This window comes from Bos javanicus, chromosome 4 (genome assembly GCF_032452875.1).
Source record: "Bos javanicus breed banteng chromosome 4, ARS-OSU_banteng_1.0, whole genome shotgun sequence".
Lineage (NCBI taxonomy): Eukaryota > Metazoa > Chordata > Mammalia > Artiodactyla > Bovidae > Bos > Bos javanicus.
The window spans coordinates 108,706,792-108,729,640 of record NC_083871.1 but is presented as its reverse complement, the minus strand read 5'-3'; the positions used below and the strand labels follow the sequence as shown (position 1 = coordinate 108,729,640).

The window sequence follows — 22,849 nt, the reverse complement described above, 5'->3', positions numbered from 1 at the left end:
ATTCAATAGAAATTAATGAAGTAACCGATTAGCCTCTGATTGTGAGTCAAACTCTTCAGTATTTGTCAGTAACAGTCATTTATATGATGCCAGGTTAAAAAAAAATGTTGAAGATGTATTTAATATGCTTACTGGTAGTACCAATATATAAAGTTGATGTACAGATTTTAATGTATGTTAGTCTTCAGCTCATATCAGACTGATGCATAATAAACAACTATTCAACCATTGAAGTTGTAGTATTTGATAAATCTGCAAAAATTTTGCTGTATAAGCCAATAAAAATTTTACATTAAGAATAACTCATGCAGTAACTTCTATTCATTAAAGCTTGGCATAATTTAAATGATGATGGAGTGAGTATATATTTGAGGCTGACTCATGATTTATCAAAAATATCTTATTTGAGAATGTCCTTTACTTTTTTTAGTTCTTTACTTATTTTTTTTCAAGTTGGTCGCTTTCATTAATAGTGATATTTCTTTACTCAGTTTTCAAGTTGCTGTCAACAAATTCCTGCCAGCATTATGTAATGCATGCGTGAAACTTTATTTTCCAAATGCCATTTTATTTAAGTATATGGGAAATACTTTAATTGGATTTAAAAGTGAGATTTAAAAGTGGTTAAGTATCTTTTTTTGATAAACATTATTCATAACAAAATAAAATAGCTTTAGGAGGTACTGGAACTTATTTTTTTTCTTACAGATGGCTTGTACCCCAATCCCAGCTTCTAGGTAATGAAAGAGTGGTCCACAGATTTTATGAAGCCATTTAAAGCAGGAATTTTGTTTGTTTGTTCAGTCACTCAGTCATGTCTGATTCTTTGCACAACCCCGCAGACTGTAGCCCACCGGGTTCCTCTGTCCATGGGATTTCCCAGGCAAGAATACTAGAGTGGGTTGCCATTTTCTTCTCCAGGGGATCTTCCCAACTCAAGGATCTAAGTGGCGTCTCCTGCATTGTCAGGCAGATTCTTTACCATTGAGCCACCTGGGAAGCCCTTAAAACAGGAATAGATGTGTATAAATTTACTTCCTCTGACTTAGGTGTTTCTCTTTTAATTAACTGCTCTAAAAATACCAATTTAAATCAGGGTATGAGAAATAATAGGCATGGGGAAACAATTTTGGATTATGAAAGTAACACTGATTTTTAACTGAACAAGAGTTAATAATCAACAGTGTTACAGATTTGTCCACTGAATTAATCTCTCCTCTCCCTGTTGTTGCATTGCGTTGCATTCCTTCTGTCCTGGCCCTCATCAGCATCTACAGTGCGATGCATGTATGCAATTCTGTTGCTCCTTTTTCCACGAAAGTGAGAGTCTGGAGAGCTAGTTCTTTCTGGTATTCATCTTTCTGTTCTGTTTAGGGCCTGCCACATAATAGGTATAAATGTTAAATTCATCTGATCTCTGCAAAATAATATAGTGCAATAACTTGACAAGTTACTGTTGACAATCCTTGGCAACTACTTTTATATTTTCATTTTACTTCAGTGACTCAATTTTTACATAAAAAGATCCCATAGATGTGTAAATTTTGTTTACAGAGAAATGTTTTATGTACTCTGAGGGTAATTACTGATAGTTTTACCATCTGTTTCTATTTATCAGTATTTCCCATCTCCCTGTTCATTTGTTTGGCTGAGTCTTTTATGTGTGAGATTCTTTAACCATTTAGCTTTTGATGTCTTTGAAATTTTAGTTTTTGATATTTAGGAAACGTACAGAATATTTTACGATGTTCTGCAAGTTATGTTTATGGTATAACTTGAATTTGAGTCCCATTCTTTAAAGGGAAATGTGTGTTGTTGGTTAATTGGTAAAATGATACATCTCTCTTAGATATGTTTGTAAAACCTCTTATTTTTGTTTTGCACTTTTTAAGAACCTTAGACTTTTCTAGGAACACAATGCTTTTTTAGTGTTTATTTTCATTTTAACAGGAGTGGAGAAAGAAGACTGATGTTTGTTGAATGCTTACTATGCTCCAGTACTGTGATGAGCACGATATATCATTATATAATGACAAGCAGTTGTCATTAATTGCTTAATGACTCTGTCAAAGGTGATACTATTACAATTTACAGATGAAGAAGCTGAAGCAAAAAAAGAATATCTTTTTTCCCCCCAACTTGGTCTCTGTTTTATTCTGATGTAATGTAGGACCCAGAAAACTATCTTATGTATATCATGGATGAGCAGAAAATTCACTGGGATCTTTACCATGCCAATATGATCAGTTCGTTATCCTTTCACCCCACCTGTCAGTGAATACCTAGAAATCTGGAGGTAGATATTACTGAATATAAACACTCTTTTAAGTGTATAGCTAAATTTGCAGAATGGGAAGGTGATCTCATCAGTGTAATTCAATGAAGAGGTAGCTCTAAAAAATACAGCTGTCTCTTGGTTTCTGTGAGAGGCTGGATCCCCTGAGATACCAAAATCCACAGACGCTGAAGTCACTTATGTGAAATGGTAAAGGAATACAGTTGGCCCTCTGCATCCATGGATTTCACTTTCACAGATCCAAGAGCAGTCCGTATATTAGAAACCTTTGGATCTGGAGGGCCAACTATAGTTTATTTTTTCTGAAACTGCTGGTGTCCATGCTCTTTGCTTATTTTTATGGCCTTGTGATTGGTTTTAACAGCTTTGTGGGAACAGGAATAAGACTTTGGTTTGTTCAGGGTGTGAGGAATTAGCCTGTTTAGACATCTCAACATTCTCTCATGTATCACCCAGGATTTAAAAGAGAAAGTTTGATTTGACATTAATAGGTAAAAGATTTTTTTATTAAAGAAAAGAATAAAGGGGATGAATTGATGCTAAGACTGACATTTCTAGGAAAATTAGATATTAGAGAAGTAACAACAGAGATAGTAGACCATGGATTAAAATAATTTCAAGGAATGATTGACCAGTAACTTCAAATCCTAGGGTGATATCACAGAAAAAACATGAGAAGGCAAGCAATAAAAAATCCCAGTTAGAGGGGCAGCTGGGCTTTTTTTGCTTTATTTGATATCTTAGGATTTTTTCCAAGTTTCAGTCAATTTTGTAACACCTCTATTTTTACAGTCACACATATCTAGATTATTAGTTACTTCATATTTTATAGTAAACTTACAGTGTTATGATTTATTTTTAAGAGGAACCTTCTATATCACAATAAAATATGGAAACCCTTGAAAGTGAAAGTCGCTCAGTCATGCCCAGCTCTTTGCAGCCCCATGGACTGCAGCCTGCCAGGCTCCCCTGTCTGTAGAATTTTCCAGGCAAGGATACTGGAGTGGGTTGCCATTTCCTTCTCCAGGGGATCTTCCCGACCCAGGGATTGAACCCAGGTCTCCTGTACTGCAGGCAGATTCTTTACTGACTGAGCTACCAGGCAAGCCCTATGGAAACTCTTAAAATCTGCCGTAAATAAAAACTTTCTATAAAAACTCATAAAATTAAGGAGGAAAGTTATAAGCTATGTCCTCTTGCCTTTGAGCCCAAGACCTGTCTTCTGTTAAAAAGAAGAAAAAGCAAGCTTTAAGGGTTGCTGAGGATATCATATATGTCTTCCTCTTTATTTAATAGGAGGAATTGGAAAAGGTGGAAAAAGGAAATGTACTTTGTCTTAGGCAATTCTGTCTTATTTGTGTGTGTGATGGGTAGGATGGTTTTTAGTTCCAGCAACATTGTTGGCTGAATGTGAAATGTGGAGGGAAGCATGACCATGTGTGTGTTTGAGTGTTTTAACATTCATCGTGTGATAGAATGCTGCTCTGAGCTTCCTATATTGAAAGATTCTTTGTTTTTTCTTTTTGAAGCTCTTTTAAGAGCCTGTGCTGATGGAGGTGCCAACCACTTATATGACGTCACAGAAGGAGAGAGGGAGAGGTAAGCTTTCTTTCAGCCAGTGTCTGTTACATCAGTTCTGCTTTTGAGCTTGTTTTATTTTCTTCTTAGTAAATGGTGGTTGTTCATTTTCCTTCAAATTCTTACAGAAAACCACCTCAGAGAGAGAGCAAACTGCTTAACCATGTTGTATTAGTCTTTGCTTTGAGTGGTATCTATTAATAGAAATAGGCCAATCATACTCTTCTTAAAAAAATTCTATTTCAAAAGTCTTTTAAAATAACATTATCAAATATCAGTACATGTGAGGACTTTTGATATTGACTAAAATAATGGTAACTTGAGTTTTTATTCAAATAGTTTAAAGGACTACAAATTGATCTTATATAAAATCCTGTTGTAGAAGGTGCAAGACTTTTATAATAGTATTGAATAAAACTCAGTATAATTTAACTTAGTTCTGAGTTGTGCACACATGCACTTTTAAGAGAGAACTAATTTATTTCTTAATGATTTGTCACCTGTACACTCTGGTTTTCCAGATCTTGGCATGGTGAGCTATTTTTAGATATGGTGAGCTATTTTTAGACATGAGAATATGTTTGATGAAAGCACAGTTTAAATCTAGCTCACTGCCAACATATGTCTAGTTCATCCTCTTGGCAAAGACAATTTATAGTGTAGGTATAAGTAGACTAGCTATGAAATTTAGTTCCACGTGTGTTACTAAATGTACTAGAATATTTACAGTTTGAGAAATCACCTCCTTGCTGTAAAAAATCAAAGTATTATGATTCAGCATATCATGGGAATGAATTAAATACACGTATTTTGAAATGAGGTAAAATACGTCTTTATGACATCAAAATTTTTACTTCACATTTCTAATGGAGATGCTTTTTGAAAGCACCTGGTTGCTTATAGAAGAAAGGCATGTTTTCTTTGAGATTGGACATATGTAGATGTATAATCAAAAAATATAGCCACAGTGACAGCCTAGGAAGCAATTTAAATTCTTAACATGTCGTGCTTCTTTATTTATTTTTTTTGATAAGAACTTTTAAGATTTATTTTCAACAATTTTCAAACATGTAAGGTGGCGTTGTTAACTATTGTCAGAATCCTGTACATTATCACAACCCCAGGACTTAGAAGTAGAAGTCTGTACTTTTTTTTTTTTAATGAATTTATTTTTTATTGAAGGATAATTGCTTTACAGAATTTTTGTGTTTTCTGTGAAACCTCAGCATAGATTGGCCATAGGTATACATATATCCCTTCCCTTTTGAAACTCCCTCCCATCTCCCCCCCATCCCACATTTCTAGGGTGATATAGAGCCCCTGTTTGAGTTTCCTGAGCCATACAGCAAATTCCTGTTGGCTCTCTATTTTACATATGGAGGATGGTGTGGAGATTCCTTATAAAACTAGGAATAAAACCACCATATGACCCACTCCTGGGCATATACCCTGAGGAAACCAACATTGAAAGAGCCGCATGTATCCCCTTGTTCATTGCAGCACTATTTACAATAGCTGGAACATGGAAGCAACCTGGATGTCCATCGACAGATGAATGGATAAAGAAGTTGTGATATGTATACACAATGCAATATTACTCAACCATAAAAAGGAATACATTTGAGTCAGTTCTAGTGAGGTGGATGAACCTAGAACCTACTATATAGAGTGATGTGAGTCAGAAAGAGAAAGATGCATACCGTATTCTAACACATATATACGGAATCTAGAAAAATGGTACTGAAGAATTTATTCACAGGGCAACAGTGGAGAAACAGACATAGAGAACAGACTTGTGCTTATTTATTTTTAAACTTTGTGGATTCCTTTGATTGTATTTCCTACAACCTGACATGGGCAGGATGTGAAAAAATACTCAAGTATGTGTTATAAGAAGTGTCCAGCCAGTTTTTGCAGTGAGGAGCATAATGGCCATGAAGGCAAGATTTGAACAGGTGCTTTTGCTGACCAGCAATCTGGTACCGAGTGCCATTTCTCTAATGATGGGTGTAGCTTATGAATATAATTGTATGAAGCAGAGCTGTGAAAGGAATTGACACAGTACTTTTTCAGTCTTCCTTGAGCGTAAGAACCATCTAGAATGCCTATGAAAAAACATAGATTTCGGTCCTGATTACTTTTATTGGATGGAACTGGACACTAGTAAGACAGATAACATCCAAAATATTTACTCTCATTTGAAAATAACGCACATCACCAATTTGGGAATGAGTGCCATTATTTTTGCCCAAATTTCAAAGGAATCATTTCCAGTACTTTTGAACACATTTATAAGTAACCTTAGGGAACTCTTCCAAGAAGATTTATATGATTTATCTAACAACTATGTGTCTGTATATGAAGATGTTTAAGAAGAAAATGTACTTGGTGTTGATTTCTGAGTTATAATAATGTCTTTGCCATGGTACACGTCTGAAACTTGGGGGCATGGTTGGCTGGGGTGAGGGTAGAGTCCTTAAAGGGAGATGAGTGAGGCTAACTGCTTCATGTGGGAATTAAAGCCTTGGAATAAATCTCATTAAATCCAAACCCTAACCTGTTAAACTAATTGGACGTAGCTGACTAAACATGGTTCCTGTTAGCTGTATTTTTAACAGAAAAGCTTTACAATGGAAAGAGAAGAAATATTCATGAGTTTTGGAAAGCCAAGTTAGGGATGTGGACCACTGCTTCACTTGTTCTTGATTTTTATTTATTCAGTGTCCTAATCTACAATATAATACCTTAGAATTATGCAATAAAGCATGAATATGTAGGGAATCATCTTTAATTGGAGAGAAAGTGGGATCTTTACACATTAGGAATGGAAAGAAGGAAGTCTTGATGCAGACAGTAGCAGAGGAGCAGGGTTTGCAGAGGGATGGTGCTGAGGGAAATTCAGTGGTAACCTCACGTCTGATCCTGTACTGAATGCATTCAGCCTTCTGCATCTTTCACAAAGGTTTATCTTTGTGTCAACTTTGAAGGTGCAGTTCAGTTTAGTTCAGTTGCTCAGTCATGTCCGACTCTTTGCCACCCCATGAATCGCAGCACGCCAGGCCTCCCTGTCCATCACCAACTCCCAGAGTTTACCCAAACTCAGTCCATCGAGTTGGTGATGCCAGTCATCTCATCCTCTGTCGTCCCCTTCTCCGCCTGCCCCCAGTCCCTCCCAGCGTTGGTCTTTTCCAATGAGTCACCACTTCGCATGAGATGGCCAAAGTATTGGAGTTTCAGCTTTAGCATCAGTCCTTCCAGTGAACACCCAGGACTCATCTACTTTAGGATGGACTGATTGGATCTCCTTGCAGTCCAAGGGACTCTCAAGAGTCTTCTCCAATGCCACAGTTCAAAAGCATCAATTCTTCGGTGCTCAGCTTTCTTTATAGTCCAACTCTCACATCCATACATGACCACTGGAAAAATCATAGCCTTGACTAGACAGACCATTGTTTGCAAAGTAATGTCTCTGCTTTTGAATATGCTATCTAGGTTGGTCATAACTTTCCTTCCAAGGAGTAAGTGTCTTTTAATGTCATGGCTGCCGTCACCATCTGCAGTGATTTTTGGAGCCCCCAAAACTAAAGTCTGACACTGTTTGCACTGTTTCCCCATCTATATCCCATGAAGTGATGGGACCAGATGCCATGATCTTAGTTTTCTGAATGTTGAGCTTTAAGCCAGCTTTTTCACTCTCCTCTTTCACTTTCATCAAGGTTACCTCTCTCCATTTACAAGGTGTTTTTCTTTTAAATAAGCCCTAAATGTTTTTGTTTACTGTTGAAAGCAATGCATGATGATTTGAGTGTGTATTAGTGAGTTGGGGGAAACAGAAAGAAGAAAATAAAAATTACCTGTTACATCTCCCTACATAGCAAAGAGTTCCATTGAGTTCTGCCATTGGACTTCAGAAAATATGACTAATATTTCTTGTTCCGGTGAATGTAACCTCAATGAATGTAAATTCCCTTGTGCCTAGAAAATTTCCTGAGAGTATTAGACACTCGAAAAATATTTGTTAATAGATATTTGGTTACAGTTGTTCTGTTCTCTCTTCCCTAAGGTTTTGAGTGACTTTGACTGATGGCCTGTGTATTTTGGGTAACAAGATTGCCTCTACTCTGAGAGCTGATAGGTTCTGATTTGAGGGTATGTTCAGTCTGTATATGAGACTGAGGAGGGTGGAGATCCAGTCGGCGAGACACAGAATGGGCACTGCCAGTGAGAGCTGGATCTGAGCAGTGGTTGTAGACTTGAGATGAAAGAGGAAGGAATTTTATGAAGACTCAGTCTTCATACAGTGAGACTTGTATACTCTTAACTGTTTCCCTCAGCCCAGATGTCTGTTTTTGGAAATGTGGAGTAGTAAGTTTGGGTAAGATGTGTAGACTAATACCCCTAGTTCTAAAGCTGCAGCCTGATACTGACTCCAGTCTCACATTTATGTATTGGTAGTGGTCTGTGACTGAAAGTCCTTTGGCGGCCTCACAGCATCTGCCTCCTGTCTTCTCTCAGGTAGGTAGAATCCTGGTCAGAATCCAGATGGTGAAGCCTGGCCCCATGGTCAGAATAATCACAGGACGCAGAGATGAGGGGGGAAAATACAAGAGAAGCAGGGTAGGAATCGCTAGGAAGGTTTTGTGGAGTAGACTTTTTTCTTGTTCATCATTGATAGGCACTGGAGGTTTGTTTCATTTTTGTATTGGTGGTTTTATTGACATTGTATTAGGTCAGAAAAGTGTAAATTGTCCACACTGAGGAATATTGCATGGTTGTTGTTCATACTAGTAAGTGATAGTGATGACGGGAGGGTTATGCTCTCCCCGCATACCCCCACCGCTCTCCTCCCATACCCCAGTTACTCTTTTTTTCTGCATCTTTAACAGATACTCTAAGAGAAGGCAATGGCAGCCCACTCCAGTACTCTTGCCTGGAAAATTCCGTGGACAGAGGAGCCTAGGAGGCTCCAGTCCATGGGATCGCACAGAGTCGGACACGAGTGAGAGGCTTCACTTTCACTGTCTTTCTACGGGAAGAACAGGTGCTGCTCTAGTCAGTTTTTAACCAGGGTCTGAAGAGCAGTCAGCTGTGACTGTAGTTGCCAGCATTGCCCACCGCATGCGTGTGCGTATGTGCTGGGTTGCTCCAGTTGCGTCTGACCCTTTGCGACCCCCATAGACTGTAGCCCGCCAGGCTCCCCTGTCCCTGGGATTCTCCAGGCAAGAATACTGGAGTGGGTTGCTATGCCGTCCTCCAGGGGATCTTCCCGACTCAGGGGTGGAACCCACATCGCTTACGTTCCCTGCCTCTACCACTAGTGCCACCTGGGAAGTCATAATGAATATTAAAAACAAGCATACAGACACACAGAGAATTGCACAGGTATAATGATAAAACTCAGGCATCGAACCCAGGTCTCCCGCATTGTAGGCAGACGCTTTACCGTCTGAGCCACCAGGGAAGTCTGGAATGATAAAACTCAGTGAATTTTCACAAAGGAGGGCACAGTGATGTAAACAGTACTGAGACCAGCAAGAGTATTATCCCAGCACTGGGCTACCTTCCTCATGTTCTCCATTATTGCCAACCCACCCTCAAAGGAAACTAGTCTGACCTAGTGAATGTTAGATTTTTTTTCTCTACTTTTGGGCTTCATAAAATAAAATCATAATACATTGAATTTTTAGTAGATGGACATTTTTTTGGGATAAAGACTCCTCAGCTCTCTGAATCTGAAAAAAAAATGGAAGAAACATTACTGGAGGTGCTTATAGGAGAATTGCAGTCACACTAATTACTTTAAGAGATGAAGAGAGTTATGGAATTAAGTAGAAGAGAAAATAAGAACTATACAGAGACAAAATGTATGGTACAACATAAGTAGTGTGACAACATGGGAGATATAGCTTATATTGATCATTTAAAAACATAATGCCTTTAAAGGTAGGTAAGCAATTGTAAACTTTATTCTGTTAGAATCTAGTTAAGGCAAACTGACTTAAACAGAAAGCTTTTTTCTCTCTATGATAACCCATTGACAGAAATAAGAATGTAGCATTTAACTTGTGATTCATTCATTCGTTCAAGCATTTATTGAATACCTTTAATAGTTAGGCATTTGGATGGGTTTATAAATATGTGTGCGTGCTGAGTCACTTCAGTCATTTCTGACTCTCTGCAGCCTCATGGACTGTAGCCCACCAGGCTCCTCTGTCCACGGGATTCTCCAGACAATACTGGAGTGGGTTGCCATTTCCTCCTCTAGGGGGTCTTCTTTACCACTAGCACCAAGTTTCTGTTCCCTGAGAATCAGTGTTTGGCTTTTGCCGATCTCACCAGCCATGCCCAGTCTCCTTCCTGTGTTCTCTCAAACCCTTTCTCCCCATTGCCTGGGTCCAGACCCTTTCTCAGGCTGATCTTCAGCTTGAACACGTTGGTACTACCCATAATCCATTCCCACTGTCTGGCTGTCCATTCTTACTGGTCAGAATTTATAGAGCCTGTGCATATGTTTCTCTGGTGTCTCAGATGGTAAAAGTGTCTGCCTACAATGCAGGAGACCCGGGTTCGATTCCTGGGTTGGGAAGATCGCTGGAGAAGGCAATGGCAACCCACTCCAGTACTCTTGCCTGGAAAATCCCATGGATGGAGGAGCCTGATAGGCTCTGGTCCATGGGGTCGCAGAGAGCTCCATACGACTGAGCGACTTCACTCACTCACTCACTGCATATGCTAACTTTTTTTGTAGGAAAACTGTCCAGCTGAAATGCTGTCTGCCCCATGAGGGCTCCCCTCTCTGCCCGGCCTGGACATCTCTTATGCCATAGTGGTACTTATAAATTACAGTGTTAAGTTAACATTTTACCTTGATTTAGAGCTGTAAAGACATACCTTTTACTAGGTTGTAAATTTCTGGTGATCTCTTGTCCTGTAACTTTGCATAATACTTGGTAATTATTTACTTTCCCATTTTATCTTGTGATTTAGCTGTATGTAGATGTATCTTATCTCCCTCCTTAGGTGGTGAACTCCTGGAAGGTGGTGATCATAATTAATCTTCTTTATGTGCCTTGTAATACCCAGTACATTAATGAGCATCCAAGGATTTATTGAATTAATGATTTTTCTTTGATATTTTGGCAGAAATGTCACAAAGACTAAGGTTTTTTATTTATTTTTTTTAACAGTCAGGGATTTTTAAGCTACAGCATCAGCTATTGGAAGTGTCTTGGTGCTAGAGAAGAAACTTTGGGGATATATGTAAATATAAGTATATATTTTAATATTATTAGCATGCATAAACCAGCCATAGCTTATATCTCAAAACAGTTTCTGTTTTTTTGTCTGAACTTATGGGTAGTAGTATGTCTGGCTTACTTCTGGAATGTCTTACGTTACACTGTATTCTAATTCGTACTTGAGGAACAGTAGCAATTTTGTGCTCTCAGTCCATCTCTTTTCAGGCAGGTAGCCCTGGTGTCCAGGTTGGGAATTGTTTAGTGAGAGTATGCATGAACTCACTAGTTAGGTCAGCATTCAGAATCGGATTCTGTGACTTTATTACTATGAGGTGTGTTGCAAGTCATTTCACTTCATGGGCTGCAGTTTCTTGAAATGTGACCTTTTAGGAAGAGATCTATCTTCTAGCATTAACTCAGAGAAATCATGATGAGGAAACGTATCACTCTTGGGGCTGATTATATAAGACTTGGATGAGTTAAGAGGATGGAGGGTAGCCCTTCAAAGCTATGGTGTGTGATGAATTATAGAATAATTGGATAAGTATATGAGCTGTAAATAGTCTTTCATAGTTAATATTCTCTGTGCAGTAATTGTACAACCACTTTGGAAGCTTGTAAGAGCTTATCATATTGTGGTTAGAATCATGGAATATGATGTCTGGCTTCTGTGATTCTTTTTTGTTTTTAATGAGCTTTGTTCAGGAATAATTTCACACAATAAAATTGATTTTAAACATAGAGCTGAATTGGTTTTGAACTGGTGAACAGTTGTATTCATGACCACAGTCAAGATGTCTGCCATCCCCCAGATTTCCTTCCTGTGTCCTTGGCAGTTGATCCCTTACTCTCTGGCTCCTGCAACCTTCTAGAATATCATAAGAATGGTATTACAGGGTTTGTTTCTTTTGTCTGACTTTTTTACCCTATCAAATGCTTTTCATCTTGTTGTTGTGTGTAGTTTGAATATTTTTACTGTTGAGTAGGGCTCCATTATATAGATACACCACTATTTTGTTTGTTTGTATTGATGCTTTCATATTGTGGTGCTGGAGAAGACTCTTCAGAGGCCTTTGCACAGCAAGGAGATTAAACCAGTCAGTCTTAAAGGAAATCAACCCTGAATGTTCATTAGAAGGACTAATGGCTGAAGCTGCAATACCTGATGTGAAGAGCTGACTCACTGGAAAAGACCCGGATGCCAGGAAGGATTGAGGGCAGGAGGACAAGGGGACGACAGGGATTGAGATGTTTGAATGGTATCACCAACTCAATGGAGTTGAGCAAACTCTGGGAGATAGTGAAGGACAGGGAAGCCTGGTGTGCTGAAGTCTTTGGGTCGCAAAGTGTCGAACCTGACTTAGCAACTGAACAGCATAATGCAACTGATGGACTTGATTCTTAAGAATTGCCTTTATGGTGGCGATCTGTTATTTTTTAGGTGTTTCTTTGGGAGGAATGTTAGTTCTTTTAGTTGGAACCAAACAAAAATTTCAACGTTGTCACTTCAACCCTAGAGGTTATGTAAGTAGTAGTAGACATTCATATATAAGACCTATATTTTCTCTCAAGTGAAAATTCTGTACAAGCTTGGTCAATATTGTAGGTTTTTATGGAATAAGACAATAAAAGTAAAACTATTGTGTAATAACTTAGTGTCAAGTATCTGAATATACATCTCAATCTTAATAACCTCCGATATGTGTGACAATTGATTTGTCTTACCTGTGACTATAGTTTTCTCTGTGATAGGGATTTATTTTCAAGTATTCATGATGTAATTGAAAAAGTACTATGCTTTAACATGGCTTCCCTGGTGGCGCAGAGGTTAAAGCGTCTACCTGCAATGTGGGGGACCTGGGTTCGATCCCTGGGTCGGGAAGATCCCCTGGAGAAGGAAATGGCAACCCACTCCAGTATTCTTGCCTGGAGAATCCCACGGATGGAGGAGCTTGGTGGGCTACAGTCCGTGGGTCACAAAGAGTTGGACACGACTGAGCTACTTCACTTTCACATGCTTTAACATACATAGAAAGGAAACATGTACTTTGCTTAAGAGAAACCAAAGATCTTTGGGTTTGCTTGGTTCTATAAGCCTAACCATAAGCAATATTTAGTCATTTTCTTTGGCAAGTTTTTATTAAAATGTATTTGTGCAGTCAAATTACTAAGCTCTGTAAGCATGTCAACATTATTGGATCTTTGAGTCAAATGATGGAAGGTAAACATGATTAGTATATTTAAAAGCAGATTTATAATAGAAGTCTTGGTATTAAAGAACCCTACACAACAAACTGTGAGGACATATTTATCTTGAATTATTGATTGGATTAGTAAGTAATATTTTTTAATCTGTTTATCAGATGCTATAAATCAGAGATCCCAAAGTTATCCATGCATGGCTCTGAATCATTTTGGGGTATTGGAAGAGGGGGAAAATGTATATGCAGAGATGCTGTGTTTGTCAGATCATTCATGAAGTCAAAATAAATTTTCAGAGTGAGATCATTCTGAGCAGCTGCAGGAAGTCAGTTTACAACTAAATTTAATCAGAGGCATTGTTCTTTATGGCTATTCTATTTCATAAAGTATGTTCCTGACAAAACCTTTTTCCTTTCCTGTACTGTGGATGGCATCTTCAGAAATAAATTACCTTCAGATGATTTTTCAGAGAAACCTGGATCATCTGTCAAAAGTTTTGAGTAACACATGGCTCTATTAATTTTCCTTAAAAAAGCTTGGATTTTTTTTTTAGCACTTGTTAATACTATTGAAGAACTCATGTATTTCATCACTTTTTTTGCTTGTGTTCAATGTATTATTAGATTGCTGAGGTAAGTAAATATTGAGAGTAATCACATAATACCACATATATGTTGTATATTTATAATATATAAACCACATGTATGTAATATGTACTATACATTGTATATATAAAGTATATAATCACAGGATACCAAATATATAATTATATGTGTATATATATAATTTTTAAACAATGGTGTGCATATATATATAATTTTTAAAAAAATGATGGAATCTGATTTTTCATTTGCATTTAAGTGAATGAGCATGTATGTATGTTTATAGACACACATAGCACACCTTGATTCATCCTGTATGATTTTTCGTTATTAAAATTTTGGATTTGTGAGATTGGGCCAAGAAGAAGTGGAATAACTTCAACAACTAGATGGCATGTATGACTTATTGACACCTCATTATATGGGATGAAATTTGACTTGATGATGGGACCATACCTAAGCCAGCTATGGCCTTCCTGTTGTTAACTGACGGAAAGGTGACAGCTGGAGTTCAGCTAGCAAGGGCTAGTCAGTGAAGCTTGTGGGAAACTAAACAAGTGGCAATTATACCAAGATGAGCCCCGAGCTGTCACTTGGAAACCTTGGTTGTGCTTCTAAGAGTTGTGTTCCTTGAAAACTTCAGTTTTGCCTCTGTAGCCAGAGAATTCAAGAGAAAGCTGAAAAATCTCAGAAAGGGCATCTAAACTACAAGAAAATATTTTACCGCCATGAGAAAAAATGATCAGTGTATGTATGTATGTGTACATGTATATACATATACACACACATTTATATCATAATTCTTTAACTCTTGGATATTGTTTGCCTTAGGAAGTAGAAGAGACCTAGAGAAAGTCAGGAAAGGAACTTAAATAATGAGCAATCTATCAATGCCCAGACTGAAAGGAGCTAGAGTAAAAAAGCATGATTAATAAAAATGTTGAGCTACTCTCTATAAACTCTGATTTCAAATTGCAGTTAGCACTTCTGTTGAGTGAGAAGAGCAGTGCTTCTCCTTGGACCGTAACAAAGAAGGTGGTGTCTCTCCGCACAGGGTTTAAACCTGTGAGCTCTTAATTTTTGACCTTGGGTATCAGTTCAGTCAGTTCAGTTCAGTTCAGTCGCTCAATCGTGTCCAGCTCTTTGCGACCCCATGAACCGCAGCACGCCAGGCCTCCCTGTCCATCACCAACTCCCGGAGTTTACCCAGACTCATGTCCATTGAGTCTGTGATGCCGTCTTGGATATCAGGGTCCATCTATTTCTGCCGAATACCTTGGCAGGGTGCCTGACACTTGGGCTGTGCATCTTAGGGCTAGAGAAGCCGTGAAGAGAGGAAGTTGTTTAAGCATTAACACTCTGTCAATGATAATTTAATATTTGTATCATCTAAATATTGATATCCTACTCGGCCTGTTATTTGAAACACCTTTAGAATGCTTACTGAAATGTCAGTAAGTACCCCAGTGTTCACAGTAGCAAAGACATGGAAGCAACGTAAGTGTCCATTGACAGCTGAATGGATAAAGAAGATGTGGTATAACTATACAATGGAATATTACTCAGCCATTAAAAATAATGAAATAATGCCATTTACAGCAACATTGACGGACCAGGAGATTATCATACTAAGTGGAAGGAGTCAGAGAAAGACAAATATCAAATATCGGTTATCTGTAAAATCTAAAAAATGGTGCAAATTAACTTACTTACAAAACAAATAGACTCATAGACATAGAAAATAAATTTATGATTATCAAAGGGAAAAGCGAGGGGGAGGCGTAAATTAGGAGTATAAATTAAAATGTATACATTGTAACATATAAAATAGCCAACAAAGTCCTACTGTATAGCATGGGGAACTATTTTCAGTATCTTGTAATAACCTATAATGGAAAATAATTTTTAAAAGAACATGCATCTGAATCAGTTTGCTGTGTACCTGAAGCTAATCAAATACTGTAAATTAACTATATTCAATACATTTTTAAAAATATAAAGGCATCAGTCTTAACATCAAATGAAGATACTTTTAAAACAGAACATTGCATACGATTCATTTATGAAAGGTATAAAAAAAAACCCTGAATGAACTAGAGGTATTTGTTGGCTAGATTTCTTATTTTACAGATTGTACTAAGTCGCTTCAGTCGTGTCCAACTGTTTGTGACCCCATGGACTGTAGCTGGTCAGGCTCCTCTGTCCATGGGATTCTCCAGGCAAGAATGGTGGATTGGGTTGCCATTTCCTCCTTCAAAGGATCTTCCTGATGCAGGGATTGAACCTGAGCCTCTTACGTCTTCTGCATCGGCGGGTGGGTTCTTTACCACTAGTGCAAGCCAGGAAGCCCTCTTGACCAGGTTAGTGTGTTAGTTGCTCACTGTGTCCAGCTCTTTGCGACCCCATGGGCTGTAGCCCACCAAGCTCCTCTGTCTATAGAGTTTCCCAGGCAAGGATACTGGAGAGGATAGCTACTCCCTTCCCCAAGGGATCCTCCTAACCCAGCGATCGATCCCAGGTCTTCTGCATTGCAGGAAGATTCTTTACCTTCTGTCAAATCTCTTTTAGTCCATTCGTCTGCTGAGTGTCCTTCCTGGATGGTCTTTTATCCAGTGCTTCCCTTATCTTATCAGAGTATTTATCACAACACACTGAAATCACCTGTTTGCATGTTCCACCAGCCTGTAACCCCTGTGAATGCTTATTTTCCAGCCTTTTCTTTCTCTCATCCTCAGTAACTAGTTCACTCTGAACTTGATAGTTATTAAACCATGATTAGACATGATTTCCTTAAAAATGTAATGTATTTCTCTATCACAAATTAAATACAAAAGCATATTTCTGACCCAGTAAAGTCATACTTTGTTTTTTGTTTTTTCCAGAAGGAGAATTAGAAACTGATAAAAAGCTCTCCTGTTAATGTTGCTAGGAACTTATTTAAATTTTTTGTATCTGTAAATTCTTGGTTGTAAAGAACAAAAACAAAAAAAACAAAAAACTGACCAGTTTACACAATGACAACACAAAATCCTTGTAAACATAATTGATAGAATAAGTGGGAAGCTTGGGGAGTTGGGCTTGAGACATCAGCAGGAAACTGGAAAACAGATGCACAGCAAAGTTTGTGTCCTACGAACACGAGCGGACTTGCAGTCAACCTCTGTGAGCCCAGCACTAAGTGCTTCATATGAAGTGTCAGCAGTCTCTGGTTGCTTGTGTATGTGATTGTGTATACACAGTCCTGTGTATGTCATTGACAACATGAAGGAACATGCAGAGGTGGTTAAGGAAATATCTTCCATGCCCTTGTTTCTCTAAGTGGCAGGAGTCGATAACTTGACTCCATTCTGTTTCTAGAGGGGGCCCTGTCCAGCCATACTCACAGCATGTTAGTTTCTATAAGTTTGGGTGGGGTAGCCAAATGCAGATAGAAACCAAGCCAAGCATTTCCATCCACAGCATCTTCCTTTGGCTGCCATCATGCCCTGAAACACCGAATGGTCTCTACCAATCTCTCATACTTCCCACTCCAAGTGTACCTCTCATGCTATTTATTGTTATGTAAACTGTCCCTAGTTATGAGATAATTTTTTATTCTTCCCACTCTTAATGACAGTGAACTAAATGGTTACCTGTCATGTAGTGAAGGACATGGAAACCTGGCATGCTACAGTCCATGGCATTGCAAATAGTTGAACATGTTAGCGACCGAACAACAACATGAGCGTGTAATAAAAATACTTCTCATGTATTTAAAGAAATTTAATAACATTCTTGCCAAATTTTAGAAGTGTGTTTTACACTTCCTTAGTTTTATAAAAACCTGTTAGTCAGAGGACTCTGTGCATTTTCGTTGACTTCATGTTCAGTTCAGTTCAGTTCAGTCACTCAGTCGTGTCCGACTCTCTGCGACCCCATGAATCACAGCACACCAGGCCTCCCTTTCCATCACCAACTCCCGTTCACTCAAATTCATTTCCATTGAGTCGGTGATGCCTTCCAGCCATCTCATCCTCTGTCGTCCCCTTCTCCTCCTGCCCCCAATCCCTCCCAGCATCAGAGTCTTTTCCAATGAGTCAACTCTTTGCATGAGGTGGCCAAAGTACTGGAGTTTCAGCTTTAGCATCAGTCCTTCCAAAGAACACCCAGGACTGATCTCCTTTAGAATGGACTGGTTGGATTTCCTTGCAGTTCAAGGGACTCTCAAGAGTCTTCTCCAACACCACAGTTCAGAAGCATCAATTCTTCGGCGCTCAGCCTTCTTCACAGTCCAACTCTCACATCCATACATGACCACTGGAAAAACCATAGCCTTGACTAGACGGACATTTGTTGCCAAAGTAATGTCTCTGCTTTTGAATATGCTATCTAGGTTGGTCATAACTTTTCTTCCAAGGAGTAAGCGTCTTTTAATTTCATGGCTGCAGTCACCATCTGTAGTGATTTTGGAGCCCCCCAAAATAAAGTCTGACATTGTTTGCACTGTTTCCCCATCTATTTCCCATGAAGGGATGGGACCAGATGCAATGAGTTTCGTTTTCTGAATGTTGAGCTTTAATCCAGCTTTTTCACTCTCCTCTTTCACTTTCATCAAGAGGCTCTTTAGTTCCTCTTCACTTTCTGCCATAAGGGTGGTGTCACCTGCATATCTGAGGTTATTGATATTTCTTCTGGAAATCTTGATTCTAGCTTGTGCTTCCTCCAGCCCAGCGTTCCTCATGATGTACTCTGCATAGAAGTTAAGTAAGTAGGGTGACAATATACAGTCTTGACGTACTCCTTTTCCTATTTGGAACCAGTTGTTGTTCAATGTCCAGTTCTAACTGTTGCTGCCTGACCTGCATATAGGTTTCTCAAGAGGCAGGTCAGGTGGTCTGGTATTCCCATGTCTTTCAGAATTTTCCACAGTTTATTGTGATCCACACAGTCAAAGGCTTTGGCATAGTCAATAAAGCAGAAGTAGATGTTTTTCTCAAACTCTCTTCCTTTTTCCATGATAGCATACATTTTTTCTCTGTAAACTTTTAAATCCCACTCTTATGATTAATAATTTTCCTGGTTGTGGGGGGCAGTAATTTAAGGTACCATACCCTTTGTTTAAAAAAAAGTGTTCCTCTTAATGAAATATTGCCAAATCAAACTACATTGTACAGTATAGGGATTTCTTCACCTGATCTGGATCTTGTGATGGTTCAGTAAGAGAGAGTGCTTCTCTTGTGGCTTAGCTGGTAAAGAATCTGCCTGTAATACCAGAGACCTGGGTTCGAACCCTGGGTTGGGAAGATCCCCTAGAGAAGGGAAAGACTACTCACTCCAGTATTGTGGCCTGGAGAATTCTTTGGACTTTATAGTCCATGAGAGTAAGAGAATAGTCCTTTTTTTTTTTTATTTTTGATAATATTCAAAGGGGTTTCATTATTTGAAAGCACAGTTTTGCCTTAAGAATACAATTGTAGAATTTTTAAACAATTTCCTTGGTTTGTCTTTTTTTAAAATGAAATTTCCTGAAATGTATTCCTTTATTAAAAAATACTGACAAATTTATAACCAGGAAAAAATGTTTTCTGACTTGACACATGGTATTTAAAAAGACAGTTGAAACTCAGAAACTTAGAATGCTGTTTTCTTTGTACAGCTGTGATCATGTTTTTTCCTTCATTCAGAATTCACTTATTTGTCACTAGCGGCCTCTAGTGTGTATTCAAATTTTTTCCTGCTAGGCTGTAAATTAGTAGGTTATTAGTGACTAGAGAGCAGTTCCATGTGCTAGGAACAAGATAAACAACTATAGTTTCTGTCATCTTAACATTACATCAGTAAGCAGATAGAATATTCTCATATAATGATGTGGCCTGGTGATCCCTATTACCAGTAATAGGGCGTTCGTAGTGAATTTCCTCTGTGTGGCAGTTGAACAATACTTCTGGTATGGTGGGAGAAAGCAGTGATGGTCATGCCCTGCTCTGACCCATTCTAATGCTTTTAATAGGATGGAATCATGTTAGGATACAGGTCACAGAAGTTACCAAAACCAGAGATTTTAGTCAATTCATATAGCAGAAATCTAAAAAAATGTCTTTATTTGTTCAGTTTTAAACAAAACTGTATTCAAGTGCTTTTAAAACTAATCATATTTACAGATAATAACAATGCTGCTGCTGGTGCTGCTGCTAAGTCGCTTCAGTCGTGTCCGACTCTGTGCAACCCCATAGACAGCAGCCAACCAGTCTCCACTGTCCCTGGGATTTCTCCAGGCAAGAACACTGGAGTGGGTTGCCATTTCCTTCTCCAGTGCAGGAAAGTGAAAAGTGAAGGGGAAGTCGCTCAGTCGTGTCCAACTTTTCGCGACCCCATGGACTGCAGCCCACCAGGCTCCTCCGTCTATGGGATTTTCCAAACAAGAGTCCTGGAGTGGGGTGCCATTGCCTTCTCTGTAATAACAATACAAGTTAGTCTAAATGAATCAAATCTGAACTATTTAGTATTTACATTGTGTTTTTTGTTTTTAACTTCATATATTCCTTTTTGTTTTTCTTAAAGGGACCTCCTCTCTAATCCTAACTTATCCTCCCACTTACAGATGTAATTCAAGTTTATTATAATGAACTTGAAGAATACAGGCATATGCAAAGTGAAAGATAAAAATAACCTGAAATCATCTATATTTTTATGCGCCCTTGTCAGTTTCCAATTTTCTTTTTGTTTCTCTTGTTGTGTGTGTATATATGTGTGTGTGTGTGTGTCCATATGTAATAAAAATAGCAATTTTTATATCTCTTTTATTACCATAGTATTATAAATCTATTATGTCATGAAATATAAAATTTACTTGTTGCATTCTTATTTATCTACCATTCTCCATATATTAGGAATGTATGTTGTTCATAACTTTTTATAACTCTGATGAGTAAAACTTTGTGGTGAGTTGCTGGCACTTAAAATAGATTCCTAGGAATTAATATATGAGGTCAAAGGTTACATATTAAAAAAAACTTAATCCAAGTTGACAGTTTGGTTTCCAGAATTTGTGCTTATCTTCACATTTACCAGTGATACAAGATCATATACATTACTCTCCATGCTGGCCAGCTTTGTTAATTTGTTACTGTATAATGCAGGAAATTATGTTCAATTGCTCTTTTAGCATATTTTGAATTATGCTGTCATTCCACATGAAAGAGATCATTGTAGGAACTTGGGATGCAGCAGGCAACAAAATGCCTGTCTTCTTCGAAACTTCATGTTTCAAAGAACTTCATGTTTCAAATGTCAGATAAATAATGAAAATATAAAGTACACTGCCAGTGATAAGGAGAACGGAAAAGTAGACCCAGGGATCGAACCCACATCTCTTGCAGCTCCTGCATTAGCAGATGGATTCTTTACCACTGAGCCACCCAGGAAGCCATTTTGTTAGATATTCTTTAGGTATTCATTTTATTAGGTATTAATTGTCTAATGATTTTACAATTTCAAGGTGACCTAAACCTAAGCCAGTATCATCAGATTATTAATTCTTTCAGATTCCTTGAAGACAGAAATCGTTATTAAATGCTATAGAGATCTTCTGGGCTCTAGTCCCTGTCTTTTAGGATAATGGTTCACACATCCGTATATGATGGGTAGAAGCAGCAACGTACAAACAGAAACTCGCAAGGATAGTAAATGCAGCATTTACTTTAGCAGGTCAGCGTACGTCTTAAATTCTTCTGTCATTTTCTTAAGTCGGGTTTAATCCCTGCTATGGAGGATGCTGTGAGGAAGAAGGAAGAATAAGAATTAAACACACTTATTTTAGCAGAATGGTTAGCTAGGCAGCTTATTATACTTGGTTTTGGAAAACTTGGGAGGAGCAGACAACCTATTAGTGACCCTCATGGCATTTATTACTAGCTGTATTTATTGAATTCTGTGTATTATATCTCCACTGAATCACAGAGAGTCAAGCAAATAAATTATACAAAGTAATTCACTCTCAGTGAGCTACCCTTTTATATTTGTTAAGGTGAAGAATTGGCATTAACCTATGTATATGCTTTGGGGCTTTTTCACGTTTGTGAACAAGACAAGATGAAACCTTCCATTGTACATTATGTTAACCTTAGCATGCTATGCTATGCTATGCTATGCTAAGTCACTTCAGTCGTGTCTGACTTTGTGTGACCCCATAGACGGCAGCCCACCAGGCTTCCCTCTCCCTGGGATTCTCTAGGCAAGAACACTGGAGTGGGTTGCCATTTCCTTCTCCAATGCATGAAAGTGAAAAGAGAAAGTGAAGTCGCTCAGTCATGTCTGACTCTTAGCGACCCCATGGACTGCAACCTACCAGGCTCCTCCGTCCATGGGATTTTTCAGGCAAGAGTACTGGAGTGGGGTGCCAACCTTAGCATGAGTCCCCTCCATATACATAGCATTTTCTGGCCCTGCTCTGCACCATCACCACTCCTGCCTTTTAGGAAAATAATCACATACCTTACTTTCTATTCAAATAACCTCTCTCATTCCTTCTTCTCCTCACCACTTTTGTATAAGAAGTAATTACAGAAAAGGGCAGAAGGGGTAAGTGACCTTATACTAAGAATTGGAGGAAATATTTACTTGCACAACTTATATTGTATATCGTGTGCAGTGTTCTTTTCTGGAGCTGAAAGAGGCACTAAGTCATTTTCCTGTGCTTTGGAGATTATAACACCATTGGCCACATGTGACTGGAAGATTGGCTGCCATCTGAGAAACGGTTTCGTGGTATATGTGCACATGCTTTTCCCCCACGTCCTAGCTTTCCTTTCACCACTGTGTCTACTTTTCTTTTTTTGTTGCCTGAATGCAGGCATTATTTTTATCTCTCATCTTCTTGTGATAATCTCCTTCATTTATAGCTTTTCCTGAAGGATCAGCTGTTACCAAGTCTCGACTTCCCTTTCTCCAACTGG

General features: G+C 38.4%; 1 protein-coding gene across 3 annotated transcripts in view; it reads left to right on the top strand.

Annotated features, from left to right (window-relative positions):
• Positions 1–22,849, top strand: part of TPK1 (thiamin pyrophosphokinase 1) — a 393,495-nt gene that overhangs the window by 142,189 nt on the left and 228,457 nt on the right. For all 3 annotated transcript variants that reach the window (XM_061415011.1, XM_061415012.1, XM_061415013.1), the window contains exon 4: positions 3,826–3,895. In XM_061415011.1, coding sequence (XP_061270995.1) covers positions 3,826–3,895 — 70 coding nt within the window. The remainder of the gene's footprint in view (positions 1–3,825; positions 3,896–22,849) is intronic.